Source organism: Euleptes europaea, chromosome 9 (genome assembly GCF_029931775.1).
Source record: "Euleptes europaea isolate rEulEur1 chromosome 9, rEulEur1.hap1, whole genome shotgun sequence".
Taxonomy (NCBI): Eukaryota; Metazoa; Chordata; class Lepidosauria; order Squamata; family Sphaerodactylidae; genus Euleptes; species Euleptes europaea.
This window is the reverse complement of record NC_079320.1, coordinates 2451589-2463764: the sequence shown is the minus strand read 5'-3', so window position 1 is coordinate 2463764 and position 12176 is coordinate 2451589. Positions and strand designations below refer to the sequence as shown.

Sequence of the window (12176 nt, the reverse complement as noted above, 5' to 3'; positions counted from 1 at the left end):
GTGTTTGTATGACTTCATGTGTTTCTCGTGGGAAAAGCAACACACTCTTGGTTACTTTCCATGTGCTGCTCCCCCAGTCTGTCCTTTTCTCAGTAAGCTGATTTACACTTCCATGCCCCAAACACTATCCTCACAAGGAAGCAAACTCTAGAGAGCCCCGCCCCACAAACTTGCCATTGCAGATGATGCTATGTTATCTTATCCTGCGCTGCAGAAATCGTAACAGCTAGGAGCAAGGAGGGCAGACAGGGAGAAACATGGCTCCAGGTAGCTGGGACATCTGTAACGGTTATATCTTGATTTCCATCCCTCTCACAGCTACCAAGGTCGTGATCAGCCCATCTCCAGATGTTCAAGAAGGGGATCCCGTCTCTCTCACCTGCGAAGACGCCAACGCCGCATCCAATGCTCTTTACACCTGGTACAAGAACACGCAATGGCTGGTGGAAGGTGTTGCCGTCTCCCTTGTCTTCCAGGCAGTAACCCCAGGGGACACGGGTGCCTACTCCTGCCAAGTGCACAACGCGAGGGGAATCCGGACATCTCCACCCGCCGCCATGCGCGTCCTCTGCAAGTACCTCTGTGTTTACCCAATTTCCTCGTAGACTGGGGTCTCCGATCTCTTTGCGCCTGTGGGCCCCTTGGGAATTCGGACTCAGGGTGGTGGGCGCAACAACAAAATGGCTGCTGCAGGAGGCGGAGCCAACCACAAAATGGTTGCTGAGGGAGGTGGAGCCCCACAGACACCCAGAAGAAGTCCAAGTGCAGAGGAGAGAAAAAGGGTAATTTAAAAATACTCTGCAAAAGAGGAGTAGGAGAGAATAAAAGTAACACTGTCGTGGCAACTGCCACCAAATCATTATTTTAATCTGCTCACCCAATTAGATCTCCGGTGGCCAAGTAGGAGTCATGCCAGGCAAGAGCCCTACCTGGCCTCACCCACTTTCTGTAAACACTTGGCAGGCACTAAGGAAGGTGCTGTCAGGTGCCAAGGTGCCCATGAGCTCTAAGTTGGGGACCCCTGTTTTAGACTGAAGACATGTACAGATAGACGACTGCTGGGGTGGGGGAGCTGCTCTGGAACTGAATTTTGTTGCACTGCTGGTTTTCCAGAGCTGAGTTCAAGAAGACTCACACGTGGTACTTGCAACCTGAGCTCGTTGTGCAAAAACTGATTGGCTGATAGCTGTAACGTCATGAATCAGCTTGCTCCCACATCCTAGAGCATCATTTCATTTTTTAAAATGTTGTGCTTAGACAAAAATAAGAAAGAATGAATTTTAAATTGTAAAAGGGTGCACGGAGAACTTAAACCAATAGAAACAAGGCAGAGAGCCCACCAAAAAAAACAGGAGACGGGCTGAACTGGTAATTAGAGCAGAATTGCTCGTTTGTCTATTATATTGCACAAGTGGCAGAAAAGTTATGTTTACCCTGGGGAAGGGTGGAAAAAAATCACACAACAAGACCTGGTTTTTTTAAGGTATAATTTTATACTGTCCAATGCAAAGATGACTAGAAATCTGATCTTTTCCCACAAAGCGACCCAAGGTTTGCAGTACACACCGGATACTACGTTCCTTGCTCAGAATGTGCACCGCTCTCAGTTGCATCATCCATCCCCCGTCTGCCTACCACCTTTCCTTCTGAACTGAGTCAGTGTGGTGTAGTGGTTAAGAGCGGTAGACGCTAATCTGGAGAATCGGGTTGGTTTCCGCACTCCTCCACATGAAGCCAGCTGGATGACCTTGGGCTATTCACAGCTCTCTTAGACCTTTCTCAGCCCCACCTACCCCACAGGGTGTCTGTTGTGGGGAGGGGAAGGGAAGGTGCTTGTAAGCCAGTTTGATTCTCATTAAAAGGTAGAGAAAGTCAGCATATAAAAAATAAAAACACCAACCAACAACAACCACTGTCTCCTCCTTCTTTGGCTCAATTGTGGCTTCATCTCTTCCCTGCAGATGCTCCCAAGAAACCCTTGCTGGTCTCCTTCCTGGAGATGCAATCTGGCCACCAAGCCATCATCCAGTGTGCCGTTGAGAGCCACCCATCATCTGACATCACCCTGTACAAAGGACATGAGATTGTGGCTTCCAGCAGGAGTTCCGGAGGACTGCCTGCCCCATGGCTCAATGCCCACTGGGCCCCCAACTCCCTGAAGGTGGAAATCAAGGGGGTCCGCCTGGAAGATGAAGGGCAATACCTCTGCTCGGCTAACAACACTTATGGGGCCTCCACAGCCTCCATTTACTTCAGTGTGGAGAGTGAGTCATTCCTCCCCACGTGCCACTTGATATATGCCTGGCATCCTGGTGTTCCCATGCACATGAACTGCAGGTTCAGATCGGGTCATTCCCCGTCCATGCCACCTTCACATGGCGAGGCTTTCTTCTGAATGACACTCTCCCCATCCAAGTTTAGTGGTAGAACACCTGCTTTGAGGAGGGGCTGTGGTTCAGTGGCAGAGAATCTCCGTGGCATGCAGAAGGTCCCAGGTTCAATCCCTAGCATCTCCAGATTAAAAAAGGACCAGGCAGTAGGTGATGCGAAAGACCTCTGGCTGAGACCCTGGTGAACCGCTGCCAGTCCGAGCAGACAATGCTGATCTTGATGGACCAAGATTTGACTCAATATAAGGCAGGGTCGTTTAGGAAGGATCAGAGGCTCAGTGGTAGACCATCTGCTAGGCATGCAGAAGGTCTCAGGTTCAATCCCTGGCATCTCCATGATCAGGTAGGAGATAATGTGAAAGACCTCCACCAGAGACTCTGGAGAGCTGCTGCCAGTCTGAGTAGACAATACTGACACTGATGGACTGATGGTCTGATTCAGTATAAGGCACTTTCATGTGTGTTCATGTATGCAGAAGGTCCTGAACCCATTCTCTGATATTTCAGAAAACAGGGCTGGGGAAGGTGTATATTTATTTATTTACTTTGTTTATACCCTTCGTTTCTCCCCAGTGGGGACCCAAAGTGGCTTAGTTCATTCTCCTCTCACCCATTTTGTCCTCACACCAACCCTGTAAGGTAGGACAGGCTGAGAATGTGTGATTGGCCTAAGTTCACCTGGTGAGCTTCCACGGCAGAGTGGGGATTTGAACCTGGATCTCCCAGAGCCTGGTCTGACACTCTAACCACCACACAACACTGGCTCTCTAGCACTGTAATTTGTGAATATGAAAACAGGCATTTGAAAATGTCCGCATCATGCAGAGACATTTGTCAGAGGACCAGGATTGTCAGTGGCTTGTTGGCAGGACTGGTCAAAACCCAAGCAGGTTGGCAAGGATTGTGGCACCTAGTGTTCGCATGGAAACATTTCTGCTGCAGAAATAGCGCAGGGGAAAGAATGTCCCTAACACCCACCAGTATTTTGCCCAGCTCTTTCAGCATCTGCTTCCGTGCCATTTCTCAAAAGCCCTCCTCTTCCTAACTCTATGATACCAGCCAGTGAAGGATCACATGGCATGTGTGATGATGAAAACCCTCCTCTTACTAACCGTGTGGTCCCAGCTAACCAGGGATCATGTAGCCAATTTGACGATGTCAGGTCAGATGAACTTTCCAAGCTGCATTATGGGCCCTTCTCACTCAGTATTGTCTCCTCTGACGGACAGGGGCTCTCTGAGGTCCTTTTCCCAACACCTGCAGCCTCAGGCCCTTTACACTGGAGAGGCTGGGCTGCACTCGGGACCACCAGGGAACAAACCAGGTGCGCTTCCAGCGAGCCACAGCCTCCATGTACCTGCTCGGGTTTTGCTACATGATGATACGGCTTGGTTTTTCGCTTGTTCGCCCCCTCCTCAGGTGCAAGAATCACCATTGAGCCTTCACCGGACATCCTGGAAGGGTCTGCCGCCAACTTGACCTGTGTGGTTGCCAGCCGGGCTGCTGGAGGAATGAACTACACCTGGTATAAGAACAGCCGGTGGCTCCAGGATGGGCCCGGCCCCTCCCTGCTCCTGGAAGCCGTAGCCAGAGAGGATGCTGGCTCGTACCACTGTCAGGCAGAGGGGGAGATGGGCAGCAGCAGCCTGACATCTGGCCTGGTCCTCTTGCAAGTGATTTGTGAGTGTCCTGGAGAGCTTGGTGTACATTTGGGAAGGCTCTGTGAAGGGTCAATGGGCTTGCAAAGCAAAGGGGGATGGGACAGGGCTCTCAGAAGTCCCCCCCCCCAATTATATTCCAGGGACATCAGTGGGATATAATACCATACAATTCACCCTCCAAAGCAGCTGTTTTCCCCAGGGGATCTGATCCCTGTTGTCTGGAGACCAGTTGTAATTCTAGGAGATCTCCAGGTCCCGCCTGGAGGTTGGCAGACCTAGTCAGACATTGACACATGAGAGCCAGTGTGGTGTAGTGGTTAAGAGCGATGGAGGCTAATCTGGTGAACTAGGTTGGTTTCCCCACCTGAAGCCTGCTGGTGACCTTGGGCTAGTCACAGTTCTCTGCGTTTGACTGGTCAAGGTCACCCAGTGGGGCAGAGTGGGGACTCTCCCAGATGTTTGCCTGATACTCTAACCACTACACCAACTGGCTTTGGCACTGTTGCTATGGCTGCCTCCATATATGAGGCCTAGGACAATTGCCCCAGTGAGCTATGGCCATTGGCTCAGGCAGCTTTAAACCATGGAGGATGGCTGTCGAGGCTATTTGCCCCAGGGGAGCTCAATAGAGCCTCCCTGGTCAGAGGCAGAGGTTGGAGCCAAGCATCGAGGGTGGATTGGGGGAGCACTCAGACTGATCCAGTCGGGCTCTTCTTGTCCGTACAGATGCACCTCGGACCCCCTCCCTAAGTGCCTTCCTGGACAATGAAAGAGGGAGAGTGGGCATCATTCGCTGCCAAGTCGACAGCCACCCACAGTCCGAGCTGGCCCTCTACAAAGAGGGCAGCCTCCTGGCTCGCACCCAGGGCTCCCGCTCAGCAGCTGCACAGCGGTTCGGCACGTTCCAGTCCTACAACAGCCTCAGGGTGGAGATCCGAGACCTGGTGGCCGAAGACTCGGGGCGTTACGTCTGTCTGGCCAGCAACGCATTTGGCAACGCGACCAGCGCCTTGGACTTCAGTGCCGAGAGTGGGTGGAACGCCGAAGGATGACAGCAGCACAGCAGGGAGGGAGGGGGTTCGAGGGCAGGGGGGACCATTGCTGTCAGAATCACAGTTGGTCAAGGCTGGAAACAGGCTGTCGTTCGGAGAATTCAAAGTGGTTTGGCAGAGCCTGTGGCATTTGTACCTTTCCCCCTCAACTATCTCTTTTCAAACATTTGGAGAGGAGCCATGGCTCAGCGGTAGAGCGTCTGCTTGGCATGCAGAAGGTCCCCGGTTCAATCCCTGGCATCTCCAGTTAAAAGGACCAGGCAGTAGGTGATGCAAAAGACCTTTCTCTGCCTGAGACCCTGGAGAGCCGCTGCCGGTCCGGTTTTCCTAAAATGAGGCCCTTGACTCCCCCTGGTGGCAGGGGTTTGCCCTTCAGTTTGAGGGATAGGCTTGAAGGAGAGTAACTGGAACCTCGGATCTAGCCGCCCTCATAGTATGGCTGATAGGCTTCAGCTAGGAAGAGCTGGGTGCAAATGCTGCTTCAGTCATGGCAGAGATAGCAGCTGGCAGAAGAAGATGTATGGAGAGAGGGGCTGTGGCTCAATGATGAAGAATCTTATTGGCCATGTGCAAGATGCCTGGTTCAATGCCCAGCATCTCCAGTTATTTCATTTGTTTTATTCAAATATTCCTGCTCCATTTTTTCTCCCCAGTGGGGACCCAAAGTGACATACAAGATCATTCTCCATTCCTCCATTTTATAGGCTAGGGTGAGAGTGTGTGACTGGCCCAAGAATACACAGCAATCTTCCACAGCAGAGGTGGGGTTTGAACCTGGGTCCCCCACATCCAACACTCTAACCCCTACCCCCACGCTGGCTTTCTTTTAAAGAACCAGGAAGCAGGGGATGCAAAAGACCTCTGCCTGAGACCCTGAATAGCCGCTGCCAGTAAGAGCTTTTATGTTTTTTAAGCTCTGCAAGGAATTCTGTCTCTCCTTCTGTTTACCTGCAGCTCTCTCAGACCTCCACTTCTTCAGGGTCCTGGCAGGGGTCTTCATTGCCATGGCCTGCGCAGCCGCGCTTTGCGCCTTGGCCCTCGGAGTGTGCAAGAACTGGAGCAGGTAAGGCTGACATCGCTTCTGCGGGTGGCTAATAGCGGCAAGCAGAGAGGCCATTGATGTATTTTAATGCATTTATTTATTTAAAATGTTTATTTGCCTTTCTTCCTTATGGATGTTGAGTGGTTTACAATATAAATAAAGTACATAAAATGGAGTGCATAAAAATACCTAAGACCAAAAAATTAAAACCACAGTTTAGGGGTTCCCAGAGGCCAGTTGGAAGGGAAGAAGTCATGGCGGAAGGCAGCTCTCTCCAGAACCTTGAGGTCCCCATCGGGTTGCCAACTTCCAGGCTGGGGCTGGGGATCTCCCGGAATGAGAACTGATCACCAGACTACAGAGTTCAGTTCCCCTGGAGAAAATGGCTGCTTTGGAGGGTGAGCTCTGTGGCTTTGTAGCCCACCGAGATCCCTCCCCTTATCGCAGCCCTTCCCCTCCCCAGCCTCCACCCCCCAGATCTCCAGGAATTTCCCAACCTGGGGCTGGCAACCCTACACCTTCAAGGGAAGGAGCATGAAGACTTTCAGAAAGTTTTCACTGGGGAGGGAAGCACAAAAACCCTCCCAATTCCCTTCGTGACCTTCATGGGAATGTGAGATCTTCAGAGTTCCTACAGTTTGTTCTGGAAGCAAACAAGAGTTCAGGTTGTCGGATTCCCAAACGGGCTGACAACTCGCCAGCAATTCAAAAACAAGCCTTGTAAGATTGTGTCTTCCCACTCTGCTGTGTCTTCCTCAACACAAGAGGCTCTTCTCCTGACACCGAGGAGTCATTCGCCTCAGAGGAAGGTGATGCTGTTAACGGAGCAGAATGGCAGGACGCCACTTACAATTAATAGCCTCAATAAAAGGGCGTGAAACGGTTGTAGGGTTGCCAACTCCAAGTTGGGAAATGCCTCCAGATTTTGGGGGTAGAGCCTGGAGAGGGGAGGGACCTCAGCAGGGATATAATGCCATAGTGTTTTCACTTCAAAGCTGCCATTTTCTCCAGGCGAACCAATCTCTTGTCAGCTGGAGATCAGTTGTAATTTTGGGAGATCTCCAGGCCCCACCTGGAGGTTGGCAAGCCTGCTTCCAGGACTGAACCAATCCTCAGCTGGAAGCACTGATAGAAAATCACAGCAAAAGCTGGCAAGGCTTCCACCTATGGGCAGGGAGGAGGAGAAGAAGACGAGTTGGTTTTTATACCCCCCCTCTTTTTCTCTACCTTTAAAGAGTCTTGAAGCGGCTTACAATCACCTTCCCTCAACAGGCACCTTGTGAGGTAGGTGAGGCTGAGAGACTTCAGAAAGAACTGTGACTAGCCCAAGGTCACCCAGCAGGCTTGATGTGGAGGAGTGGGGAATCAAACCCTGTTCTCCAGATTATGGTCCACCACTCTTAAACCACTACACTACGCTGGCTCACCATGCTTAACCACTACACCCTGCTGGAGCCAGTGGGCATTCCCCCTGCCAACTGCCACCCTCTTTTCCAGGATAAATGAACAGCGGAAAAAGTGGAAACCGTGGAGAACCCAGAAGGAAGAACTGGTGGAGATGGAAAATAAGGAAGTGGAAGCCCAGGTGGTAAGGGGTTGTGCGGCCAGAATCTTTTCCCGAGGGGCAAACTGAAAGGATGGCTGGTGGAGAACCAGCAACACTGAAGACAGTTAATGGGATGTTTGTTTTTTAACCAAAGAGTTGAAGTTGGTTTTGGAGCAGGATTCATGTTCAGGGCGTAAGCACTCACTCCAGGTTCACCCTGGTCAAAAAGGGTTGGCAGTTTTTGTTCTCTTTTCACAACCAGCCTGACCTGTGGTGAGTACGGGGCAAAGGAAATATGTGTGCTCTTAATCTGGAATTCGGTCAGCAGTTTACATGCATCATTGGAGAAGGGGCCATGGCTCAGTGGTGGAGCATGTGCTTAATGTGCAGAAGGTCCCAGGTTCAATTCCTGGGATCTCCCTGATCAGGTAGGAGGCAATGTGAAAGACTTCCACCTGAGACCCTAGAGAGCAGTTGCCAGTCTGAGTAGGCAATACTGACCTTGGTGGGCCAATGGTCTGTTTCAGTATAAGGCAGCTTCATGTGTTTGTGTATTAGAGGGGAGAGGCCGTGACTGAGTGGCAGAGCCTCTGCTTCATGTGCAGAAATTCCCAAGTTCAGTCCCTGGCATCTCCAAAGTCCAGGTAGAAGGCAATGTGAAAGACCTCTGCCTGAGACCCTGGAGAGCGGCTGCCAGCAAACAACACTTACTTCAATGGGCCAAAGGCCTGATTCAGTAAAAAGCAGCTTCATGCATGTTCAGGTGTGAGAAGCTGAAAAGAGGGAGAGATTCTGCACTTGGACAGATGTGGAGCTGGGTATACACTCTGGGAAGCATCACCTCTCTCAACCTGCTCTCCACTCTTTTAAAAGAGCAGAGGAGAAATGCTGAGGGGCAGAAAATTAGCATCTGCTGTGAGATAAGAATCCTATGTCCCTATGCAGCCCTGGGGAGGGTCCATTGTTCTGAACTTGTGAATGAATTCAAGTTCAGTAATCTCACATTGTAATCTCCCTTTGAAGATTCTCTGTTTGAGGACTGCCACTCTTAGGTCAGCAATGAAATGTCCTGGAAGAGTAAATGTCCTGGAAGCCTACCCCATCACCCCAAGGCTTCCCTGAGACAAGCCACCCTGCAGCACTTCCAGGGAGGTGTTGAGCTCCCCCTCACTGGCAGTCTTTAAGCAGCAGCTGGATGAACACTTGTCAAGGATGTTTTAGGTTGATCCTGCATTAAGCAGGGGGTTGGACTAGATGGTCTCTATGGCACCATCCAACTCTATTATTCTATGATTCCCCATTGTTCCTAGAGCATCTGCCTGCTTGCAAAAAACTCTCCAGGTCTGGTCTTCTGTCTCAAAAGACCTGCAGGGAGTGAAGCACATGCCCCCCCCCCAATGATGCAACCATTAAAGGGCAGCTGAATGGACATCCAAATACCAGGCTTTCCTAGGTTTCTGAAAGCTGTCACTTTTTTCTGAATTGAAATTTGAGGTCAACATTACTTTTAAACAAACCAAAAAAAGTGTTTTTTTTTCTGAAATGGTATTTTGAAGAGTTCCTGGTACTTCTAGTGCACCTCTGGATCAGGGGTGATTTGCTCCTATCACATCCTGTGCAGAGATGCACCAGGATTCCTAACCCTCAGTGAAAGGTGATTGGAAGCTCAGAACAGTGAACCATGCAGAGCTGGCAGCAAAAGCCCTGTGGGTGGTAACTTTGGGCTCCCTGGAGCTTGAAATGATTCTGCGAATGGCATATGAGTGGGAATGACTCCTCTAGAGTAAGCATTGTGCAGTAGGAAGTCTGTGGGGTTCAGCCACAGAAGATACTCCATGGCTTTTTCCATTTCCCCCAACTGATTGTGCGACTTGGGTCTTTCTGCAGCTGAACTAGCAAGATCTGGGAATTCCTCTTTGTGGATTATTCTGCTCCAGTTCTACAAGGCCACAAGCAAAGAGTGGAATTCTTCCCAAGGAAACCCCATCTGGACAGAGCAACACCAGCTTCTTGTGAATCGCTGAAGCAAATCTCCAGGGGCAGCTGCTACAGCTCAGCCAAGGACCCCACCAGTCATGTGGGGCTTCATAGAGTTGAACACATTGAACACATGAAGCTGCCTTTTACTGAATCAGACCTTTGGTCCATCAAAGTCAGTATTGTCTACTCAGACTGGCAGCGGCTCTCCAGGGTCTCAGGCAGGGGTCTTTCACATCACCTACCTGCCTAGTCCCTTTAACTGGAGATGCCAGGGATTGAACCTGGGACCTTCTGCATGCCAAGCAGATGCTCAAACACTGAGCCACAGCCCCTCCCCTTTGTTGGAAGGGACCACCAGGGTCATCTAGCCAAAATCCCTGCACAATGCAGGAAATTCACAACTGCCTCTCCCACACACCCCAGCGACCCCTACTCCATGCTCAGAAGATGGCAAAAAAAAACAACCTCCAAGATCCCTGGCCAATCTGGCCTGGAGGAAAACTGTTTCCTGACCCCAAAGTTGTGATTGGCATTACCGTGGGCATGCAAGAGAAGGAGGGAAGCCAGAAACACTGTCTTAAGTTTTCCAGGGACCTTGTAGCCCTGCTGTTCCAGATACCCCGGGTTCCACAGAGGTGAGATGAAAATGTTCGGTCCTTCAGAAAAAAACCTTTCAGATTCAAATTCAGATTTCAGCCATGACTAGATAAGTTCACCCTGGCAGACAGCGAAAGAGATCTTCCCGACCTTTACCCTCTCTTGCCCACCATCTCCCACAACATTCCTCTTAGCGGACAATCCCCCCTTTGCCAGCCCCCATCAGCCTCTCCCCCCGCCACATGGACAGAAATGTGCCTGAACACATGGTTTTGCACACCAGTTATACCACCCAGGGACAGATTTCCTCATCTTCAAAGCTTGAGGCAATTGCTCTAGGGATCAGATTGCCAAATTAAGAGGTGGGTGCCTTGGTGAGTTGGTTGTTCTCCAACCCCCTAAATCTAGCAGCATTTGTATATGTATAGTCACTGCCATCTGCATCAGTACCACCTTCCCAACCATCCATTCTGCCAACACCATCTCAGAGAGAACTTCAGCACCAACACCTTGGTCTCCATCAACATCATCACCTGCAACATGTCAACACCCTCACTGTCTTCTCTGTCAAGACCACTGATGCCATCTTCAGCCATGTCTTCACGCCAAGCTCTCACAGTGTTTCTGTCTTTATTATCCTGATCCGTCTTCACCATGGCTCTCCACCACACACTGTGCCCATGTTAGTCTTTCATAACAAAATAAAGCCAAAGTCCAGTGGCGCCTTAAGGACTAACCGTGTTCATTTCTATGTGAGCTTTTGTGAATCAGAGCTAACTTTTTCAGATGCATGTAAAGGAAATTATTTTGGGAATACCAACAGGGGAAATTATGGAGGGGAGAGAGTAGGGTTGCCAACTTCAGGTTGGGAAACTCCAGGAGATTTGGGGCTGGAGCCTGGGGAGGACAGGGAACTCAGTGGGATACAATTCCATAGAGTCCATCCTCCAAAGTATCCATTTTCTCCAAGGGAACTGATCTCTGTAGTCTGGAGATGAGCTTAATTCTGGGAGATCCCCAGGTCCCACCTGGAGGCTGGCATCCCTAGGGGAGAGAGAGTTTGGTGTGAATACCATCCTAAACCTTAACAGTATAAGCCTCTGTATCCCCGCCTCTATTGGGGTACAAATAAAGCAAGTAATGAGGTAGGATGAATGCAAGCAATCAGGAAAAAGGATTCTAAAGTTCAGGAAAATTAACTGATGCCAATACAAGGTTCTACTATAATGAACAGCTAGTTTCTGAAAAGTGGAGCGTGTAGAACTATTAGGAATTGTAGTGATCTTTGTCCTCAACAAGCATGCACTGTAGTATCTCTGTTTCTGCGTACCCAGACGTGCTAAGCCAACTTTGCCCTTGGTAACCCTCTGCCAAGCTCTATGCAGTTTACAGAATAAACAAAGATCTGAAGCAAAGGTGCAGGGGGTTGGACTAGATGACCCTTGAGGTCCTTTCTAGCTCTGTGTTTCTATGTCTCTATGCTTTCCTCAACTCAGTGTAATAAGTTGTTTGTATATTCCGTGCTTGTTGAGGTCCCTCCCCAAACCCCTTCCTCTTCAGGACCCACCTCCACAGTATTTCCCAACCCCCACAGCTGACAACCAGGGGCAATCAAAGAGTACAAATCCTGCTCTAGGTTGAGCTCAAGTCCTTTGGGCATGTGCTCACCTGATTTCTGGGAAAGATGCAGCTGCAGAAACTCTTTTCTCCATGTTGCACGCCACACAACTTCTTCCCAAAACATGTGCGTGCACATTTGCACACTCCATCTATGGTTATTGAGGAACAAACGCAGGGTTGGCATTAATTTTAGTGGGCAGCGTGAAACCTACTGCTACCTCTAGGTGGCAGCGTTGCAGCAAAAATTTAGACATTTGGTTTCTTCGGTTCACAGTTTGGCTCCGGCCA

At 50.1% G+C, this 12176-nt stretch overlaps 1 protein-coding gene across 1 annotated transcript in view; it reads left to right on the top strand.

Annotated features, from left to right (window-relative positions):
* Positions 1-12176, top strand: part of SIGLEC1 (sialic acid binding Ig like lectin 1) — a 47316-nt gene that overhangs the window by 29132 nt on the left and 6008 nt on the right. The window contains exons 15-20 of the mRNA XM_056855758.1: positions 319-570; positions 1962-2264; positions 3810-4070; positions 4778-5080; positions 6031-6166; positions 7643-7733. Of these exons, the coding sequence (XP_056711736.1) occupies positions 319-570; positions 1962-2264; positions 3810-4070; positions 4778-5080; positions 6031-6166; positions 7643-7733 (1346 nt within the window). The remainder of the gene's footprint in view (positions 1-318; positions 571-1961; positions 2265-3809; positions 4071-4777; positions 5081-6030; positions 6167-7642; positions 7734-12176) is intronic.